This window comes from Oxyura jamaicensis, chromosome 19 (genome assembly GCF_011077185.1).
Source record: "Oxyura jamaicensis isolate SHBP4307 breed ruddy duck chromosome 19, BPBGC_Ojam_1.0, whole genome shotgun sequence".
NCBI classification, from domain to species: domain Eukaryota; kingdom Metazoa; phylum Chordata; class Aves; order Anseriformes; family Anatidae; genus Oxyura; species Oxyura jamaicensis.
In genome coordinates, this window is record NC_048911.1 from 4,017,448 (window position 1) to 4,040,160 (window position 22,713).

The 22,713-nt window shown below is 47.9% G+C and overlaps 1 protein-coding gene across 7 annotated transcripts in view; it reads left to right on the top strand.

Annotated features, from left to right (window-relative positions):
- COL26A1 (collagen type XXVI alpha 1 chain) overlaps positions 1-22,713 on the top strand; it is a 176,463-nt gene that overhangs the window by 15,867 nt on the left and 137,883 nt on the right. For 5 of the 7 annotated variants that reach the window (XM_035343212.1, XM_035343205.1, XM_035343208.1 and 2 more), the window contains exons 2-3: positions 9,329-9,451; positions 19,094-19,197. In XM_035343212.1, the coding sequence (XP_035199103.1) occupies positions 9,329-9,451; positions 19,094-19,197 (227 nt within the window). The remainder of the gene's footprint in view (positions 1-9,328; positions 9,452-19,093; positions 19,198-22,713) is intronic. The other 2 variants (XM_035343207.1, XM_035343211.1) reach the window with 1 other exon arrangement.

Consider the following 22,713-nt stretch of genomic DNA (forward strand, 5'->3'; position numbering starts at 1 on the left):
CAGCTGTGTTATCCAGCTGCGCAAAAATGTTTAGGCTCAGGTTCTTCTTTTCAAAAGCCCTATTTCAAGGAGCTTTTATGTTGTTAAAATGACATACGAGGTTGTAATTGTGCATGATTTCCACGCTGCATGGATATCAAATGCCAAATTCCATCGAGTCAGTCTAATTTAACAAAGACAGATTCCACGGATGTTTCTGTACGTTTCCTCTTCCCTCCCTCTGTGAGCACTGGAAACTACTGTCTTCTCCTTGATTGTGATAAGCCTGGGGGAGGGAGCCGCAAAACAGTCGAGAGCATAAAGAATGCCTGTAAAAGCAAAGCGCTTCAAAGGAGTGAACCCCCCTTTTATTTCTGAGCACTCAGTCATGGGCTAACCTCTTCCTTTTTCACGATGAGGGTAATTGTGTTTCGGGTCAACCATATTTGTTTGATTCAGTCAGAACGTGCCACTGGCAATTTGAGAGGAGCTGGGTGGTAGATGTAGCGCACGGGGACTTCGTGCTGGAGAAATCCTCCTTGAGCCCCTTCCTTGTATGTGCCCGTAGACACGCATGGGCAGGGAAGTGTGGGTATGGATCACAGTCTGAGACTCGGCTTTGTTTCTCATACTGCCTGCCCAACCCTTTCCAGGTCCCCATCTGTGTCTGTTATGCTGTGTGTGAGCATTGATGGAGAGGGTGGATCTGATGCCGTGTGTAACAGGAGGGCTGTCGCCTTCTGAGCCCCGCTTTGTTGCAGCAGCTGGACGGTGCCTGCTGAACGAGGTGGGACTGGAAGAGGAGAGGGATGGCCTCATGGCTGAGGCTGTATGTTGCTTGGGGGAGCTGGGTTCTCGTGCTGTTTCAAAACAGAGTTGCACCCATGGCTCTGTGCTGTTTGGCTGTTCAGTTTCTAGGCTTTCAGTAATTCCGGCAGGGAGAGGTTTTTCCCTCAGCCCCTGTAACTTCAATGGCAGCAGAAGGATAAGGCAAAGCTTGGTGCGCTTTCCTATGAATTGAAGCGAGTTCAGCCCTCGAGGTAATGCTGTTTGGAAGGTCAACCATGCACACAACAAAGGAAGGAAAGCACAGTTAAATGCTCTTGGCTGCAGAACTTGCTGAAGATTAAAGCTGTTGTGCAGACTGAATTGCGTTTTCCTCCTAAGGTAAAGATTCCTCTAGGACTGAACTCCCTCCAGCAGTCTCTGATAATCCACTTTGTGTGGAAGAACTTAAGACTGTTATTGGCAACTGAGTATTTGAAGTGCTCTAAGCACAGAACATATTGGCCCCTGGGGAAGGGTTATGCTATTGGGAGGTACCTAGATAAACTGTCCAATCTGACTGCTAGGCAGAACTGATTTTTATAGTCTCTTTTTCAGACTTACTTGGGGGCAGAAAGATTGGAGCTCCTTCCAGTCTTTGTCTGACCGATGCAGCGGAGTGGGAGACCTGGAACTTCTCTTATTCCTGTTCGAGTCTCTGGCTCTATGTTACTTCAAATGGCTGCTGCTGTCTGGCTTCAGAAACGCTAGCAATCCTCCAGTTTTATTCGTTTCCCAAAATGAATGGGCTGTTGTAAAAAAAAAAAAAAAAAAAAAAAAAAAAGTCTCCTTTTTTCACAGGAGTCAGGGTAACCTCTATTAATGCCTGAAGCACTCAGCGGGAGTAAGGCATGCGTAAAACATCAATATTGACAACAAGATTACCGTGCCTTGTCATGTCTTCTGATTTGCAGACCCCTGGAAACTTTGTAATGGAAGAGCAGACTCTGCTTTGCACTAAACCTTGCCATGATATGCTTGTATGCAGCCCCTGCCACGCCTGCCAGGTAGTCTTTTGTGGATTTCTTAGCAATGGTCCATCGGTCTGCAGACCTGAATCAGTTCCTTGACTCTGAACATCCTCAAGCCTGGTGCCCACAGCTGAATTCTGCAGCTGGCTTTTCCCTGGATGGCAAGACAAATGACAGCCTTGGATCCCCAAAGCTAGTTACATGGGGAGAGCTCAGATATGGCTGAGACCAGGAGATGCTTAAACCCAGCTTGAATTTTATCTGAGCTTTCTGGTGGTGTGTGGTGGGATTGTCTCCTTTTTAGCTGGATCACAGCAGCAAGGAGTGATCTGGTCACAGGCAACTGGACAGGTCAGCGTGATCCTGATGGGAACCGAAGCGTGTTGAGGGAGGTGTGTATTTGTGAATAAGAAAGGAATAATGCGGTTATGTGAAACTGGATGGTTCAGGAAGAGATGCCACAGAGAGAGCCTGGCAGCCTTTGAATCTTAGCTTTCTTGGCATGCACGGAGCAACCTAAGCTCCTGGCCTCGGTGGAGTATGTAAGTCACGAACCCCTCCTAACGATGGGCTCCAGCACACACCAGATGGATTGCTGCTCTGCCAAGGGAGGGTGCTGTACTATTTACACAGAGAAAAGGCCACGGTTTGCTTTCATCGAGTCAGAACGGCAACTTTTTCCCAGTGAAAGTCGGTGACCTTCTGATTTTATTGAAATTCCTCTCCATGATTGCAGGGAAACTGATAGCTCCAGTGAAAAATGTTATGAGGAAACTTGGGGAAATCTATCTAGCTATCAAAACACTCCTACTGTTTTCTGTGCCCTAAATGTTGATCTCTGCTAAGTATAACACACAGTGTGTTATCCTTGTGGAAACAGAAAGATAATTCAGTGCAGTTGTTTACACAGCACAGAGCTGTAGGGCAAATCTCAAGCATCAGAAGTGCCGAACGTGTTGAGAGACATCTATAGTATTTATTGGAAATGGAGAGGGCCGATTCATGCCCAAATGCATGCAACAGGTGCTGATGAAATAATTGTGCATAGAAAGATATTTATTTCCCCAGAAATACTTTGCTTCCTTCTTGGCTGAATAAGGCTTGGTGATCTGAGCTTTTGTGTGGCACCCTGTGGCACGTGTTTTTATCGGAACTACTAACAAGACATGAAATCTCCATCTCTGTTAGCTCTACAGCAGCATAAGGGGCTTTGTTCAGAGTCTGAGCGCTCTCTGCAGAAAGCGCAGCACATCGTGCTGCTCAGAGCTTGCTGTGCCACGGGGCCGTGGTTTTCGGGAGCTGTAACCCTGTCCTTCCCTCCAGAGTCCCGTGTGTGGCATCGCTGCCTGCTGTAGGTCTGTCCCTAACGGGGCACAGCCACGAGTCAGCTGTGTGCGGAGCCGAACTGTCAAGTGATTAGGCAAGAATGTAGCTGCTTTCATTTTCGAGCTGCATGCTCTTGATTAAACAGGCTACTTGCTGAGTCCCGATCAGTTCAGCCTGCTGCTTCCTGACATCGTTCAGCTTGTGCTCGCCTGTCCAGTGAAATGAAAGCCAGCGGGTTGTTCGGAGGCTTCCTTTCGCAAGCCCCTTGGAAGGCCCTCCGGGGACCCCCAGGAGTGCGAGGAGATTGGATCAAAGCCAGCCACTTGGGCTGGGGAAGAAAGAGACATTGCTTTTGGGGATGGGGCCGTCAGCTTGCTGCAGTGCAAGTCTTTAGGCACTTGCAGTGGGCGAGAGGTTGGGGGCATCCCTTCTGCATCCTTCGGGTGGTGGCCTCAGCAAACAGCGCTGTGCAAATGCAGATGGCCAGATGGGGGAGGAGGAGGCTTGCTGTCTGGTGTCTTCCCGTCCGTAAAATGAGTGCTCTAAGCTAATTCAGTCATGCTAGTCTGGACTTAAGCTTTGATATGTGAGTACATGGCTCTTCAGGAGCTTCAGTATTTTAGCTCATTTGTTACCTTACGGTGCTCCACCTCCTGCAGTCCCTTTTCTCTCGTGCTGTAGGATTAGAGTCTCTGGGGGAAGAACTGAGTGTCCAAACAAGGCTTCTGCTGAGAGGGGCAGAAGGTACAGAAGGCTGCTGGGGTGCAGAGCACAGCCTCCTCCCTGCTGTCTGACCACAAAAGCAAAATGCAGCTCAAGCCCCCTGGTTCAGGTCCAGGGGCCCTAGGAGAGCCTCCCTGCCTGCACCATGTGTACCCTGGGAGGTTGGCCTTTCTTCCTGGGAGGTTGGCCTTTCTTGCCTCTTGGGTGTCCAGGTACCTGAAGCCACGTGCCAGTGGTTCTGCTGAGCCAGCAGAGAGTGGGCAACTCCCTTCCAGCATCTCCTGAGTGTCTAGTGAAGCTCAGAATAGCAATTTTCAGAGTAGCCTTAAATAACACAAGCCACTGAATGCGTTTTTTTGGTTAGCCTGAAACGTCTACAGTAACATCCTGAACCTCTACAGCAAATACGGTTGGTTATCCGCTGGCATCAGCGCTTGTGTTCCCTCCGGAGCAGCGTGTTGTCAGCTGTGATCAAGACATGAGATATTGGTCTAGTCCTGGACTGAAACTTTCTAAATTGGTAGCTCACAGGCCATGATCTGCAGATCTTCAATTGTCTGTGAAAGTCTTCCAAGGATTAAATAGGCTGTGAAAGGAGGGTGTCCATTTGGAAATGGCTGGGGAAAGCAGAGCAACTGTGAGACTCTCCTTTCCAAGCAGAGCAGTGGAAGACCAATTCCATGAGGCACTGCAGGGCATTGTGCTAAATATGTTGGTGATGAGCTTGCATGAGATCCAGCAGCCCCAGCCCTAAATGAGCTGCTGTTTGGATCATTTAGTTTGCTTGGTTGGAATATTCTCTTTGAATAAGCAGTAATATATTCTCTGCCATCCTGGATGCATGCCAGTAAAAGTCCTAAACCTTTCTTGCTAGCATCTGTATATAATATAAAGGGTCATTTATAATCTCTGTAAGCCATGATGGGGCCTTTCGTCACTTGGTCTGAAGCCTGCTTGCGTTCTGGAGGCTGCTCTTGCGGACTCTTGGCTTGCAAAGAGAAATCTCAGGGTAGGTTTGTCTGTCTGCCTTTCTCTTGTAGTCACTGTGCTATTATATGTCCACTGAGTCCTGAGTTACGTATTCCAAATGCATCTCATGATTTACTGGGCTCCTCTTCTGTCTCCCCTGCTTCTACGCCAGCGTAGAAACCAAAACCCCGTAAGGTGCCCATGTAGGAAAGTGATGCTATTTATGGGAAGCAAAGGGTAAAGAAATGAGAGAAATCTGCGTTCGTGTCAGACCGCGAGTGTCCGTGGGGTTTGGCCATTTTGTTTGGTGGTTCTGCTCGAGGGAAGGGTCCGTGGGTTGCATTTCTCTGTCACTGTTACTGCGCTCTGATGAAGGCCGTTCCCAGGACCCGAGGGAAGGATGTGTTTTTGTCATGGGCTGTCAGTCCTGGCCAGCCCAGGTGACGGCTGCAGCGAAGGAACAGGGAGCCTTGGGGAAGGCTCTCACTGCCTGTATTTCCATTCCCTCCTTTTCTAACAGGCCCCTGGTACTTCAGCTGAGGAAACGAACCAGGGAATATGGTGTTTTCCCCTGCCAACGTGCAGCCCTCTGTTATGCTCTCAAGGGTGGGAGCAGCCTTTACACCTCCCTCTGCTGCCCCTGGCTCTGCCACGAGGCTGTAATGAGGTCTGTCTGGTGAGTCTCAGCCCAAGGCAAGGCTTTTCCAAAGCAGCAGCAGCAGCACAATAGCCAGATTTGTTTGACCTGTGAGGGATGTTTGTTCCTGAGCAGTTTATTCCAACGACCAGGTAGAACAAAGGCACAAGAGACCCCAGCAGTTTCGGGCTGTTTCAAAAAGGAAATCTGCGTGCATGCCGGCAGCACCCACTTAATGAAAAGCCCGGCAGAAACAGCTTTGTTTTTTCCCAAATGGAACTCGGTGATGGGAGAAGGCCAGAGGGGCACATGCATACAAGCTACAAAACAGCTAAAGCATAGTGTGTATAAATAAATACTTGATTTATCTGGATTTCATTGGCAAGGCAGAAAAATGCTTTTAATGTGTGGAAAGGCCCTGGAGTCCTCGATAGCTGCGCTCCGTTTCAGGAAGCGGTAACTGTGTTCTGAATTTGTTAGTATCCGTGTCCCTCCTTGCTCTGGTACGCGTTGTCAGTGTGTGAAATGCCGCTTCCTTCTTCCCTGCGGTTGGACCAGTTCCTTTCCTCGTTGCATGTTAATGAGAAGCTTTGGTTTTCGTAATTTCAGGACATATGCTCCTGTCGTTATCCTGTCGGGTTCTGTGTGCACGCGATTTGTTTTGCCTGACATGAAATGCTTTTGTCCCGAGGCTTGTGCAGAAGGCTTGTGCTGCCCTCTGACAGCTGTAAGCGCTGGGCTAAAAGCATGTACTTGAGTTAATTGTATAGAGCTGTGGTTTCCTCGGCCCCTCTCGTACTCACCCCTTCTGGCGGCTGTTCTCCTCCCTACTCACGCGGCTGCTCCTAGGGTGTGGGGAGTTCTCAGCCAGCAGTGCCCCTCCGAGCAAATCCTGTGGGTAGGGCTCAGAGAGATGAATTGAGGGCCAACTGCACCGGGTGCTTGAAAGGAAAACCAACAGCAGTAACTTATTTTGAGTTACTGCATTCCCAATCTCATCTTCCTGTCTTCGTGTGTCTCCTGGTTTTGCCCCCTAAGCTTCATGCTGAGCCTGTTCAAGTACCCGCTGTCGTCCTGCGAGCTGAGGCTTCGTTCATCTGATTTTTGGACTAATCGGGAAGTAACGCTGCCTGCTGGCTCCTTGCTGTAGATGTTAGCAGAGACACCTCTGCTAGTCCAGGGTTTATACCCTCAGTGCAGAAGCTGTCACTTCCCATCTGTACTGGGAGCAATCTGGTGGCCGGAGCACTTCTCACTCCTTAAATGTTTAATATAATGCCTGGGGTGGGGAGAAGGTATTTCTCTGGTTGCCTTGCCATATTGCAGTGAAATCTTTGGTCTCCTACTGCATGTGGCAACAAATCCTTAATGCCATTTTCTGCTTAGGGCTTTAGGGACTGCTCCTAAACCTACCACAGACCCTCAATAAAGCTGACAGAAGGGGCTCTCCACGGCCTTACTGCGCAAGCCTGGGAAACTCTTGAGAAGCAGAGGACTGCAAGTGGATTTTCAGCGAGCAGGAGCAGTACCAGCAGGAAAAGCTGTGTGGCTGTGCCCTGATGCTGCTGCTGGGCCTGATGGTGTTGGGTGGAAGCCTCCCTCGCTCCGGGTGCCCCTGCTCGCCCGTCTGCCTGCAGCCAAGGTGTGGGTGAGCCGCCTGCTGGCCCTGGCTGGCCCATTGTAGCGCGCCGCGCTCGGCTGCTGGCAGGCCTGCCTCCTATTCATGGGGACAGAGCAGGGAGCCTCCTGCAGAGAGGGGGGGATCCAAAAAGGAGGGGGGAAATGCAACAAACAGGGCAAATAGTAGAAAAATAATTGGACCATCACTGGGGAGGTGGGATGGGGAATGAGGAGGGAACGTACCTATTGCCACTGTGTGAGCAGTGGGAAGGTGGCTCTCAAAGCTGCTACCTCTGCAGTTACAGAGGCAAAAATATGAACCAGAAATTGGCAAGCATGAATGATGTTTACAAGGGGAAGATACAAATGCCCTGATCCTTCCCTTCACTCCCCGAGCACAACATTTGAACCTAAAAACATCTTTTTAAGGGAAGGTGGAAGGATTCAAAGGGTGCCGATTCCCAGGGCTGGCACTGCAGTTGCTGCCTTCTCCTATGCTTTGTGGTGGAGTGGCTCTAATTTTCTTCCCTAATGAGACAAGACAGTACTCCAGTCCCTCCCTCCCCTGTACTTCATCTTGCTTGTTTTTAGGCTGTAACCTCTCCAGCGCAGCCCATTTGTTCGAGCCCTGCTGACAGTGGACCCCACCGCACCAAGCAGCAGAGTTTTCCAGCTCAGATGTTGCTCAGAGTGCTAGGAGGCTGGGGAGTGATACCATAATGGGCAGGATGAAATTAAGACCAATACAATGGGAGCTGACTATCAGGAGATTTGGAAGACTTCCCCCCCCCCCCCCCTTTTTTTTCCCCTCTAAAATCCTATTGTTTATGATAAATTACAGAAGTAAATTATGTACTGTAAAACCCCGGCCTCTGAGGACCAAGCAAGAGGCATTACTGGATCTCTTGTGGTTCAGGTTGGCAGAGGGAATCTTTCTGCAGCTATGGGGAGGAGGAGGTGGGGTGGGAAATGAAGACTGCGAGCTGGGCTCGCTGTGGCTGGCAGAAGCAGCAACCCCACCCCCAGTTACTTTGTTTTTACTGCAGTCATAGAATCATAGAATATCCTGAGCTGGAAGGGACCCACAAGGATCTTTGAGTCCGTTTCCTGGCTCTGCACGGGACTACCTAAAAATTAAACCATATGGCTGAGAGTGTTGTCCAACTGCTTCTTGAGTTCTGACGGGCATGGTGCTGTGACTGCTTACCTGAAGAGCCTGTCCCAGTGCCCGACCACCTCTGGGTGCAGAACCTTTCCCTACCACCCAGTCTGACCCCCCGCTGTCCCAGCTCCATGCTGTTCTCTCGGGTCCCGTTGCTGTCCCCAGAGAGCAGAGCTCAGCGCCTGCCCCTCCGCTCCCCTCGTGAGGGAGCTGCAGGCCGCCATGAGGCCTCCCCTCGGCCTGTTCTGCTTTGGGCCAAACAAACCAAGGGACTTCAGCTGCTTCTCCTACATCATCCTCTCTAGATGTTTCACCATCTTTGCACTCCTTCAGACACTAATAGTTTATGTCCTTCTCGTGTGGCACCCAAAACTGCACACGGTGTTCAAGGTGAAGCTGCACCAGTGCAGAGCGGGACAATCCCTTCCCTTGTCCAGCTAGCAATGCCTTGCTGCATGCACCATCCCAGGACACCACTGATCCTTTTGGCTGTCAGGGCACACTGACACAAGTGTTCAACTTGTTGACCAAAACCCCCAGGTGCCTTTGTGTGGGGCTGTTCTCCAGCCCCTCATCCCCCAGACTGTACATAGACCCAGGATTGCCATATCCCAGGTGCAGAATGTGCCTTTTGCCTCGATTACATTTCATGTGGTTGGTGACTGTCCAGCGCTCTGATCTGTGAAGATTTCTCTGCCAGGCCTCTCTGCCCTCAAGGAGTCAACAAATTCCCCTAATTTAGTATCATCTGAAAACTTAGGATCTGACTTCTTCAACCAGATCACTTAGCCCAGTGGAACCCCACTAGGACTGGCCACAAGCCTCATGTCACCCCATTTACTGTAACCCTTTGATCCCAACCCATCAGCCAATTGTTCACCCATCGTGTTGTGAGCTTGTCAAGCTGTGTGCTGGATACTTCGTCCAGAAGGATGCTGTGAGAAACAGTATTGAAAGCTTTGCTAAAATAAAAAGGAAATCACATCTACTGGCTTCTCTTGGCCTACTGGTTGGGTAACGTTGTTGTAAAAGGAAACTAAGTTAGTTAAGCAGTCTTACGTATGTTGATTTAGCTTGCTGTCTTGCTGGAGCTAACAGTGTCCTTTTTTTCCACAGGCATTGGTGTCACTATACGGTCACACGGACAGTTTCCTGCCAAGTGCAGAATGGTTCAGAAACGGTGATCCAGCGGGTTTATCAGAGCTGCCGGTGGCCTGGACCTTGTGCCAACTTAGTGAGGTAAAAATCTTCATGTCTCACGTTGCCTGTACACGTTTTCCTGCACTTCTCATCAAATTGCCTAGCTTTTAAGTACAGCACAGTGAGCTCTGTGGGTCAGATAATCTTCTACATCATGATGGTAGAACTAAGGCATGCCCGTTTTGCACACGTAAGCGAGTGTAGTACTGTAGAATTAGAGGCAAGCTGTGTGAAACAGTCTAACTTATGTTGTAATGCCAGCTTGTGCATCCACCCACAGGATGATGATGTTAGTCAGACGCGAAGCAAAACAAAGTCCATCAGAGTGCAGCGTGACTGAACAGGGTTAACAGAGATGCTGTCCCAATGGCGCTGGTTCATATCAAGTCCTCGTACCTGAGGGGGACGTTGATTACATATACTGGAAAGCCCTGCTCAAAGTCCTTGCAGACAGTGCTGGACAAAGGTAGCATCCTCTCATAGCAGAACTCCCATCCAGCACCTCTTACTCCTGTGTCTCCCTGTCCTTTAGAGAGATGCATGAAAGCACGATGTCATCTCTCCCTAGATGAGAAAGCTTGGAGACTGGCTTGTCAAGTTCCATGGAGTATGCTGTTAGCCTACTTTGGTCTTTCAATTCTTTACAGTTTTAGGATCTGTATTTAAAAAAAAAAAAAAAAAGTGCAATAGCTTTCCTGAGCTGCTACCTTCCTGTGTGCAGTGTCTGTGGTGTCGAGTGTTGCCTTCTCTGAAAGGTATCCTCAGAGCAGAATAATGTTACCCACCCATCTGGGAGCTGGCACAGAGAAGTCATTGTCCTCTAAACGTACACCTTGCCTCCTTAAGAATTTCCCATGTAGACGAGCTTATAATCTAGTCATTTTGTTGCTGTTGTTTCCAGTTCAGCCACACTGTGATGAGGTCCTCTTAGTCGACAACCCAGGCAGAACATGGCTGAACTACCAACAGAAATACCCCGAGATCCATCTTCTCGGGCTATGTGCCTCCTGCATGCACTGATCTGCTCTTGAGACTCTCTTCATCTGGAATTCACATTTTCCATGTGGCAGTTACCACAGTTGGTTATCTAGTTTCTATTTGGCCACTGGTCAGTCTAAGTTTTTTCACTTGTAATATATCTGCTTTGGTGTCTCTTTGGTCTTGTTTTATGCAAGGCTGTGGTTGAAACACTTAATATTTTACACTGTCATGGCCAAACTTCTGTTGAAGCTTTTTAATTTCCCAGACGTTTTACACACATAATTGTCATTAGAAACTTGTGAGCTTTCACCTTGTCTCCCAAACTTGCCAAAAATCTTGCATATTTTTCCTTGTTAATATAACTGCAGTTTCACGAGTACTAAACAATTGATCATGTTACTGGTAAAAATCCTTTCTGTGGGCTCCTGCAGTTACTCTTATACATTGTTTCTTACGTTATTAACCCCGAGACTTTAGGAGTTGTCTGCCATTGTGACATTGTTATTCACAAAATATTTTCAGTTTGAAATGTAGCTTGGTTCATTTGCTTGATGAGTCCAATTGTTTGGAAACAATGCAGAATGGCAGCAGACGTCTCAATTTTTCTTTCTATGTGAAAAATATCACAAAGAAGCTGGAATTATTAATATTTAAGTTCTTAGCTGGTGAAACCTCAGCTGATGGGAGCTGCATTTCTGGAAGACAGTCGCCAGGAAGAAACCTTCCAGAAGAGATGGGAGGATGCTAATGCTCTGCTCCCTTCACAAGTGGGAGGACACAGAGCCAATGGCACCCTTCTAAGGGCATGAGTATATAATTTGTCCTAATTATGCATCATGTGACACAAAATAGAGAGAGACCTCGGACCTCTCATTCCCAGAAACCTCCATAAGGCTGCTGGCAAATGCTGGAGCCCACCCAGTTATCAACAAAGGTAAAGCTGGAGCAGCACGTGCCAGTTCCTTATCATTTACTGTGCTCTCACTGTAAGAGAGAGCAAGCTCCAGGAACAAATGGCAATGAAGTCAAAGCCACAGGCATCCCGAGAGTTTAGTGCGATGTCAAATAAATTATCCTAATCCTAGACATCTTTTATAGGTGGTTGCTTCTTTTTGGCAGTGCATCTGACTTCTGATAGCAGAATGAAAAACAGCCACTGAAACTGATGGATGTTGTGGTGTGCAAGTTGTGCATGCAGATTTTTGGTCACAGCTTACTTCCTGGGCCTGTGATGTTGCCTGCCTGTGTCACACTGCCAGCACCTAGGGATATGAGAATAACTGGCTTTCTCTAGGCTCGGAGTCAAGCTGAAATTATTATATTTTTTTAACAGCTACACTTCTCATCACATTCAATAAAATGAATACTATGTCTTCAAAAAAATGCCCTTTTCCCTCTCCTGTTTCAGGTGAAACCTGTCTTCTGTTTTCAGATGAAAACTCCTAGGGATAGCGATGAGAAATTCCCTGAAGTTGCAGGGCAGTTGAGTCCCTCTTCTATTCAGCACCTCACTTGTTAGTGAAGTTCCCTTAACAGTGGAAAAGTTCTATGTGGTTTCCTTCGTTTTCCATGGAGAAATGGGCTTTGAAGAGGCAGGCAAGCTTATACCATCCTCCAAGCTGCAGGACTTCCTAGGAGAGGTCTCTGAAAGCTCACATTGGAGATGAACAGAATACTCACCGGAGCAGAAAATGAAACTCAGGTGCCCTATGTCAGTTTCTGCAGTAGCTATTGGGCTTGAGAGTCATTCTATACTTATTTTTTCAAAATGAAAATCTGTCCCAGATCCCAGAAGCTACTTTCACATGTCTGAAAGCTTTGGGTGACACTGCTGCCCTTCTAGAAGTAGTCTCTTTTCATTTTTTTTTCTTTCCTTTGATGAGCCTATTGTGCAGGACAAAAGCATCTGTGAGTACTGACAATGCAGTCAGAGCAAATACTGCCTCTTTTTGTGTTTCAAACCAACTCTTCCCCCGAAAAAGAATGAGAGAAGTGGCATAACAGTCATGGGCTGTCCACTTAGCCACCATGTGCCTTTAGCCTGTAATGGCAAAGGTCACCTGTGCTCATGTTTCATCTGTACTGCTACTGCAGGATTGAATTCCAGAATGCTTCAATTCCTGGTACCAAGGATATTCTCAGTTACGTTCAACATAGGAACGCAGTAAATGGTATCAATTGTGATAGCATCCTATCCTCACGCTTCCCAAAACTCAGGAGGAAACCTGCACGTGCTTCACGGGCGGGGAACCAAAGAACGTGTTGTGTCACTAAACCTATTGCCTTCTGTAGCTCACCGGTCCTCAAGTTTGTTCCTGTAATATGAAGGAACTTCTCCATTTTATCTACAGTTCTCAGTGCTGTCATAAACTTGCATATATCTGCACTAGAAGACAGCTCCAGCAAGAGTACTTTACCCAGCCAATGCTTTGTTCCCATCAAATAACTTGTTTCCTCCTTTCCTACTCTACGTCAGCACCTCTGTGGCTTCAGCTTTCTGCAGGTCTGGTCGTTGGGGTGTGTCAGGCTCACTCCAAGTCTGTTTATGGCTAGAAGTGGTCTTGCTCTCTATAATCCCTGTGGTCGCCCAGGTACTATATAGATAAGTTTCCCTTTTGCCTGAAGGACAAACTTAAAGACCTTCTGGCCCTTCTCCTGTTCTTCTTTCAGCAAGACTTCTGGTGCCTGTGCTTGAAGGGGATGCGCAGGCAGATTCATGTGGTGTTATGCTTGACTGTAAGCACAGCGAAATGTCAGTAAGCTACTGGCATTATTTTGGCTTTATAGTACTTTTCCCAGCTGTGACTTGAAATAAACTGTTTTCATCTCCTTGTTTGCAGGGAGTCAGCCGTATCAGGGAGAGCCTTCATTCTGCCAGCACCCGTTATCAGGCTGCTCACTAGCAAAAGGGACGCCAGCCAAAGAAAAAGGCATCCCTCAACCATGCGGTGACAGCTGAGAGGGGCTCTCTGGTGGAGAGACGCTGCTTACAAGCAGACATCAGCGTGGCCAGACACGGATTTAGTCAGTTTCCTGTCTCCCATTCATTCATGCTATGTTTCTTTTCCTCCTTGCACAAACTGCCGCTGAGGATCAGGCATTTGACAGGGGAGTATCTGTGAGATCCCCAGCCCAGCAGCTTTGGTTGCGTGATGTCCTTGCTGTCTGTTCACTTGCTCTTGGGAAGCTGGCAGCTGTGCTTCTTTTGCAGGAGTGTCGTCATCTTGGCTGGGGTGGGATGAGCTGCTCTCTTCTTGCCCTTCACCCCAGACTCTTTATTTAGCTTGGGTGCTGAGTTGCTTTGGAGTGGTCTTGGCTGGAGGCTTTCCTTCAGCAGATCTCTGCTCTTGAACTCTCTCCATTTGTGTTGTGGAGGCTTCAGCTTCTGCGTGCCGTAGGATATGCCTTTGCTTTGTCACACTACAAAGTGAACAGGCAGCTTTCCAGCAGTCTGGCTGAAGCTCCTAGAGTACTTAGAAAAGTTGCATACTATTTATCTGTCTGAAGGAAGGGATAAAGTCTCTTGCTTTGTGTTTCAATGGCAACCTAACCTCTGGGAGTCTGCCTTCATGGTTGCACCCATCTGCCGGTAAACCCAGGCACCTGAATGGTAACTCTTCTTCTGAGCAGTCATTCTCTTGCAGCACCTGTAGGCTAACACACAATTCTGCCATACTTGTACTCAACCCTCCCTGAGGCTCATGGAGGAGGATGGTTTCATAGACTAGGCACGGATTTAAGACCTGTGTTTAGTTGCAGGAGGTTTTGTGTCTTCCTGGGCCTTCAGTCAAGTGATGCTACCTCTCCGGAAAGATGAGAAGTATATTACGAGTTAGCATTGCCTTTGCCTTACCATGGCTTATGACTTTGAGAGCAGGACAACTTCTTGCCCTGATAGGGCAAAATGAGCCCAATTTTGATTAGAACCAGGGTGTGCGACTATTGTGGGCAGTAAAATAGTATCTCAGGAGTTAAGAGCACATGAGAACAGGCTGACACCTCATGCACAGCCTTTGGAAGGCAAACATTTTCTGCTTCAAACTCTTGTTGCTATGAAAATCCATATATCAAATCTAGAAGCCTGCTTCTTCAGATTATGGCAGGATATTCTGACTCCTCTCCTACTTGATTCATCCTAGAAGAATGATTGTTACCAGCAAGGCTGTGTGAGGATTTTATCTTTCTATTTTTTTGCTGTACTCAGTGGTCAAATAGTTCCATTTCACTCTAGCCTTTGAGCATCCACTCTCTGTAGCACTGTTTGGCTTCAGAGAATGTGGACACTTTTCTGGAAACCCATAGCTGGCTTGTACAGGGATGGTCTTACCTGCCCCCCATGCTTCAGCAAGAGCCATTGAAACCCCAAATATAAAGTTGCTCACCAGTCATCTTTGAACATTGCTCAGAGATGGGGAGATGGAAGGGGAGAGTGTTCCTGCAGTACAGAAAATGCCCATGTGCTGCAGTGCCTTGCTGACTGCCAGCCAGTGCATCTTTTTCACCCCTCGGCATTCTAGCTGGTTTGGCTTATCACAGATACATGCTTTTGATGGTATTTTTAATGTAAGCAGGCTATACGTCTTGCCTGAATTGTTCTTGCTGTTCAATATTTCTTATTTCTGGATGTAGTTTTTTTATTTTTATTTTTTTAAAAAACAACAACAACAACAACAACAAAAACTTTTATTTAAACTGAGCACGTTTCTGCTCCTTGGGGTATTTTACGGGCTAGTTTGCTGAATAACAAAGAAGGAATTCTGCAGGATCATCTGTTTCAGTCTGCTCTGCTTCTGAAGACTCAGTTGCTACAGGGTCAATGCTTTGCCTAGCTTGGGATGGGAGGCGTATAGGTGCCAATTTTCTGGGTTTTAGGCCATTGATAAGTTGTGTGAACCAGATAAGAGCAAGCTGAAAACAAGTTCTCTTCCTCCCTTTTGGCAGAGGCAGGGCATGTGCAATGGCCTCCTGCAGCTGCAGGTTGTGGTTTTTGTCTGGTGTCCGAAGGAGCATATTGAAACTCCCCTGGTTATGTTCTTACCTGGGGCTCCACAGGCTTTGTGCTGAGGAAGCTGGCAGAGCCAGGGCAGCAGAAAATTTAGAGGGTAGTAGTCTCTGCCATGCTTGTAAGCACCAACATGATGATAAAGGCACTCCCTGCCCCTGTGTCTGCTCTGGCTCTGGTTTGGGGTGAAGGTATCCTGTTGGTAATCCATAGAGAAGCCACCTGGTGTAATCAGTGCCCGGTAGGCGTCGGGATAGTTATCACGGTCTGCCTGGAGTGGGGATGGTGTTGGGAATCGGATGTGTTCTTAATAGCTTCTTGGGGAAATGGATTTCTTGGATATGTTGCTGGGATATACATACCCACAGGATACTCTTTTCTATGTCAGCACTTGCCCAACCCTTCCCAACCTCCCATCTCTCCAGGGCAGCCAAGCATTTCAAGATACGAGCGTGCAACCTGACAAATTGGAAGTGTGACTTCAGGACGTGCTGATTTTCCACAAGGTGTTTTCGTTTTTTTGGCATGTCTGTAAATCAGGCCACGTGCCCCAAACATTAGGAGAACTACCAAAAGTTTTTCGTTCTGATCTTTTAATGTAGAGTTAGCACTTGTTTTTTAACTCAGAAGGATTTTCCATGCTCAAAAGATGATAGCTGTATGACCATGGACAGGGTTGGATCTACTGGGTTGATACCTCATTGCCATGGGAATAGTTGCAGGGGAGGGCAGACTCTTGGAGTCCTGGCTTTCCCGATTCTTTCTGAGCTAGTAACGGCGGTGGCTGCTGGCTGAGATTTCTGGGTTCCTCTTCCCATACTGCCCTGACCCCTGGGATTTGGCTGTGAGCCTCAGCAAGCGAGTTGGTAAATGTGTCCGTCTTGCAGTGGAGCTGCAGGTCTTGGTAGCTCACTTCTCTGTGAAGTGTTTCAAGGTTTTCTACTGAAGGGGACTGCATGTGCTGAGCACGTCCTTCAGCTCCCTGGGAACAAAAGGGGTTGTGGCTCATCCTAACCTCCTCTCTTACGGTGGTTTTGCAGTATTTCTGTGCCAGTGTTTGTGGCCTAGGTGGCATCCAAGGGAAAGACTTTCCTCTTCTCCTACAGCTCCTTTTCATACCCGTTACGTTTTCCACACGTTTTCATTCTGAGGCTTATCTTTCACAGGTATCTTTTCTTTGCTTTGAGTGCAAGAGCAATATGAATGTGAAAGGGATTCTTTGGTTATCAGAAGCACTGGTTATGCTTTTTTAGAGGAGTTTTCTTTACTCCCCTCCTAAAACAGCAGCCAGCAGTAAGTGTGGTGTGATCCGGTGAGATTATGTCATAGCAGACCTTGGTGCCGTGTCACAAAACGATGCTCTGAAGAAGAGACCAACTTCAGAGCAAAGTGGAGGTAGCAGGCTGGGACTCCTTCACAGGCCTGACTTGTACAATGCTGAACAGAGCTGCAAACGTCAGGACTGTTCCAGGAAATTCAGGGTGGGTGGTAGGCTGTGATGGTTGAGCTCTAACTTTGTCATGCCCTGAGAAGTCCTTTCTCATTTGAGGATTAAAACTACAGCTACTTCCCCATCACAGAACTGCTGCCAAGATTCCAGTCTGGCTCAAGCTACTCTCCACACTTCATAATGAAGTTTGAGAGAGCTTTAACATCTTGGTGTTGGCAGAAACATGGTTTTAAAATCACGGTGTGGTTGGAGACTGGCTGGCTCCAGACGCTGGTAACAGGGCTGGAGACTTTCATCTCAAGGTCAAATCCAACTGTGGTGTTAGTGACAAAGTCATGAACTTCTGACTGATGGTCCGGGGCTTAAGTGTGGAAAGATGTCTCAAGTCCAACTCCAAGACTGGGAGTTGGGAGACTTGGGTTCAGTTTCTGAAGTTTTCCAGAGTTGTTCTGAGAGATGCTCAGGAGGAGATTTCAAGCCTCCGTGACTTAGGTCCTTCTGTTTTAAAAGCAAAACCCAAACAAAAGCAAAACACACCACCTACACCAACGCGGTGCCAAGTCCTCAGGGTTGCTTGTGGCTGCAGACTCCTGAATGCCATTGAATGCGGAGATGAGAAGTGCTAGGTGGAATGAGCTGGCTCTGTCCAGCCCTTATATGACAAGTGCCTGGATCACAGTTGCTGGAATTAGCAGTAACTGTTGTGCTTTTTGGCAACTTGGAGGGTGAAGACATAGCGTTCAAGGGAGACAGCGTTGCTCTCCCATCCCTGGGCAATGCTGTTCCAAGAGCAGGCGGCTGCGTGCTCAGTAGAAGCTCGTGCAGATCCTGTTATCCAGTGTCTATGGGAGAAGTTGGTTTCTGTGTTTGGCAGCTGGCATAAATAATCAGCCACAGCTTCCTGAGAAACGAGTTCCCCAAAGCCTGTTACCACGAGTGAGATGCTGCCTGTTTTCCAAGCCATACATGGGCAGCCTCTCCTGGTAAGTGCATGTTACTGCTCTTCAGATTAACAGCTCTACTGTCGCTGCTGTGCTGTCTCAGATGCACACGTGCCTGCTGCGCTTTACAGAGGGGTTTAGATTAGGTTCATGAGACATCTAGCTCTGTCTTGGCCTTTTGCACGGCTGGGCTGGGGCAGAGCTGTAGGCAGGGCAGGCTGTGACCTGGAGGCTCTCGGTGCTGCTTGAGGATGCTCTTCCCTGCAGAGACCTGGAGGCTCTGGGCTTGCGTCTGCCCAGCCTTGAGAGAGAAGCAGAAAGCTGCAGCCTGCAGCGCTGTAATCCCAGTGCTTCAGCCTCTCCCTGTGCCTGCCAAATTCCTTTGGCCGTTAAGTACGAGTAGGAATTTTGAGGGGAACTTGTAGAGCACAACTTCTGTGCTTTCTTTCATCTGCATGAATAACAGCAGTGACTTGTCTGGCCTATGTGGGGAGAACTCCGATTTGTCAGCTTTGAAGGGCCAGTGTTTTAAAACAAAAGCTGGATCTTATGCGACTGTCAGTCTGCATTGACTTCAGAAGGCAAGGCTGGTGCCTCACAGGGATTTGCTCGTGTCTGCAGACAGCCTTCTGGTTTCCAGTGGGGCATGGCGGTTCTTGTGATGTGAATGGAACCCCGAGGATGCTGTGTGCTGTCCGCAGAGCAGGTGGTGTCCTGCAGAACCTCAGCTGTGCTGAGGAAGAGCGCAGCCCAATTTCAGATAGAGGAAACAGCCGCGGGTTAGCTAACTGGGAGGAGGCTGCACGCAGATCGCTCGTGTAGTGCTGTGCGTGACGTGGCATGCAGGTGCGTTGGGAGACCCCAGGTCTAAGTGGCAAGGGTGGGAGGAAGGAAGACGTTTGACAGAGATTTATGCAATTTTTGTGGAAATAATGTCTTGGAAACTCTGAGCACTTAGCAAAGAAAGGCTAAACATCAGGGAACCCACGTGGAGGTGGAGCAAGGGCAACGAGTCGTCATCTCTGCTACTTGAAGCAACTTGGTAGTGATGAGAGCACCATAAAGCATACTGGTGTTACCTGGGGGAGAGGTGAGAAAAGAGCCAAGAGTATGAGGGCTTACGGAGACAAATAAGGGTTGGAGAATCAGCTCCACGCTGTGGTAAACACTTGTTCTGTTATTTTAAGTGCCTTTTCTTTTCTTCCCTGCAGCTGGGGGTGACTGGGTGCACTGAGGATGTTTCTAGGAAGGAAGATGTGCTGTGACTTGTAGAAAAGTACATCCTACTGACTGCTTGCTTGTGTTAGTTACAGGACTCTTATCAGGCCCACGTACAAAATGTCCTACCGAACTGTGACCACGCTGGAGTGGAGGTGCTGTCCTGGCTTCACGGGGAGCAACTGCGAAGAGGGTAAGTTATCCAGCAGTGCATCCGCTCTGTAAGAGCAGAAAGGGGCACGTGGGGGTGGACAATATGGGTTGAGCTGGGTTTGTTCATTTGCTTCATGCCTCTCAAACACAGGAGCAAGTTGCCTATTCTCTTCGCTCCCCATCATTATCTGAAAGCTTGCACACAAGGTCCAAAGGGTGATCTTGGAAAACAGTCCATGCTAAATGTTTGCAAAAAATCCTGAACAGGAGGAAGGGAAATAAAGAAATGGATACTCAGGGGTGCCCTCCTTATAGATGTGTTCGTATTTGGTGTCCCCATTGTATGGTCTTTCAGGAAATGTGCCTTCACCATGTCAATGTTGTATCTTTTCCACATCTCGCTGTCATCACCATCAGTTGCTGTAGCTGGTGAAAGCTGCTCCTTGAGTGGCTGCCTGTAAGATTTATGCTCGTAAGGTCCGGACACAATATGTGTTTCCAGAGGACTGAATTAAACGAGGCACCTCCTTCTTCTCACCCTCCCCCTGTCTCATTGGTGCAACATCCAGGTTGCACAGTGGATATAAAACACAGTTTTGAGTTTGGTGCCTGCTCCTTCACATAGAAAAAAACACAGGGCTAGCTCTTTCCAGAGCTAGAAGGGAAAATCTTTTCCCTTTTTCATCATGATGCATAAAAAGGGCATGTTTTTATATTTTCCTTCCTGCTGTTCTCTTCTGTTAACTGTTGCTTCTGGGGCATAGAAACAAGTTCTGCTTCTCCACCAAAATTCATTTGTAGGCACACAGCATCACCCGAACCTCTGGTTTATGGATGGGAGAGAAATGGGATTGAGGTTTTCTGTTCATTCGCATCAGGTCTCTGCAGCCGGCCTCTGCTGGCTGCTGAGGGGTCACTGGGAGCACCGAAGGTCTCTAAGACTGCAGTTTGTAGCTACAGCTTATTGTCATTGTGCTCATCACACAATTCAGGCAAATCTCCAAGTAGGAAGTTGTCTTGTTACAGTCGCAAAGATGGTTGCAGACAGCAGCTCCCTTCAGGCTGTTGAGGAAACAATAGCTTCCCAGAAGCTCAAGAGAAGTCTAAGGTGTGGCAGAGCTGCCCTAAATTGAAGTGTGCAGGAGAGAGCTTTGCGTTTTAGCTGAAATTCAGCATTTCACACTGCTGAAAGAAGTGAGCTTGGGAAAGAAGTCCCTGCGTTCAGCTTGGCTTTTTGCCTGTTGCGGCAGGGGAGAGGGATGCTCAGGACGGGGGCAGAACTGTTATTTCCCAGGTAGCTGGGGTTCAGCCTGGCCGAGGACCTGACGGGGGACCCGAGAAGCCCGTGTGTGCAGCCCCGTCCTGCCTGTGGGTTTGGACAGGTGTGAGCGATTACAGCGCAGTGGTGCTGCCGGTGTAAAGGAGAGAATCCAGCTCCCTCCCGCTGTGCCAGATCTGTCTCTGCAGAGTTCAGTGGAAATAAAAAGCCAACATAAGCTTGTTTGAGAAAGTCAGCAGTGATCTCGCAGGAGAAGGTCTGTGGAACGAGGTGACAATTTTACACGGCCGGCTTTCAAGGTGGATCTGTGCATTTGGGCTCGGATATGGGCTGCGGAGTGTGAGCAGAAAGCCAGTAGCAAGCTTGTGCTTCCATGTAGGAGCTCTTTTTTAGTTTTTATTTTTTACCTTATTTCCTCCATAAAACATCTGGAGCTACTGACAGTCCCGTATTCTTGAAAGAAAGAAAAAAGAGCCCTTTCTAGTAGAACAGAGTTATGCCACTTTACTTTCTAGCAGCAATATTGATTCCAGTGGTTTGCACGGGACCTCAGGATGTCCAGAGGCAGCAGTTTTAAAATCAAAGTACTTACTTGATCCTTATACAAGTTCTTAATGGTAGTGTCACCTGGAACTGTAAGTAGAAGAGGATGAAAAGACTTCTTTAGGGCTTTTTGGCAGTTCCACTTGGTACACTTGGCAACCTGTTTCAAAGCGTGTTGTACTTGTTCCTTTCTGCACTCTCTCCCACTGCGGATGGTGAGAGGGAAGGGTGCTTGCACCTGCGTGGGTCTTACTGCAAACAGCAGACAAAACCAGAGCTAGACAAACAATACAAGAACAGTACAAATGTGAAGCTGCAGCAAATTAGTGGGGTAGAGTCTCAAAATATGGTCGTTTTTTTGGTATCAATTAGATTTCATCTCAATATTTAATTTGTGCAGCTGGAGCTTTTGAAGTTGTTGTAAGGTAGGTACGATTAAAGGCAGATGGAGCCTTCATTATTTTTGACTTGTGTTCTTGCTGTGTAGCAAATGCTCTGATTTTCTGACAGCCAGTGCTCTCTGCTGTCAACAGAATGGCGACCACAGTGGCTTTGCACTTCTGCTTCGGGATGCCTCCTGTTTCCAGGGACAGAAAGATGTTTGCTTTTCCAGTGCTCTCTGGAGTGGAAAGGTTGCATCTTCGTGAACAGGGCAGCTTAAGCCAGGAGATAATGGACTGATCAAGCACAGAGTAGTTTGGGGAGTTGTATGTGTGTGGGCACAGCTATGGGGTCCCTTCTTTAGGCTGGTGGAGCCTTTTGCAGCTTGAGGCATCGTAGGCATTGGCTGCTGCTTTAATCCCCAGGGAGCAGGGCTGATGCTTCACCCTTTTTTGTCCTGTTCTGTAACAGTGTCTTTGGGGGAGCCACTGTAGCCTATCTGGAAGATGGATTCTTTCTACTAGCTGTCTTTTTAGGAGGCCTTCATTGCCCTTTTTCTTTGTTTTATTTCATTGTGCATTTTATGGGGGAAGATAAGGTGGTGGGAGGACAAAGCAAGGAAGCGGTCAAAGAACTTGCAATCGTTCAAACGCTGTAGTGCAGGCATTTCCAAACGCGAGGGTACAGCGTGCATGGCCAGCCCCAAATGATGGCAGACTCCTGATGTGACCGGTTTGCTGTAACACACCCACAATAAGAAATCTCTCCTTCCCTGGTAACGGGCTGCACACCAATCCAGCAAGCTGTTAAATGCAATTTGAGTACTACAAAATGTCCTGACCCTTAGCTAATAAGTTTAGCTTGAGAAAGTAACCACTTAACTGTCACCAGCTGGCAGGCACCTATGTTAATGCTGAAGGTTGCACGTTGTTTAGATTTACGTTATCTTGGGAATTTAACTCTTGCATTGTAGCTGAAGAAGAGCATCATCTGGAGGAAGCCCAGCCCTGAGAGTGGGTGGAGATTTTGCTACTCAGTGAGCTATTAATTTAGAAGCAGCCATTCCCACCTTGGTAATCTGCTTTCCTTTTAATGCCAACATTGTTCAGGGCTCTCCCCCTGTCCCTTTGCTGCCGCCTTCTCATCCAACAGTATATCAACATCTGAAAGGTTTCTAGTTCTTTGACTGTTTTTGTAGAGCTGTTGAATATATTTTTGACTAACTCACCAGTTGTACCAGGACTTACTGAAGGGTTTATTTCAACTGTCTTGGACAGAGAAAGACTTGATGCAAACAAGTCTGGTGAATTTAACTGTCAGTAGATGCTAATTTTTATTTTTCAGTTTTCCTTT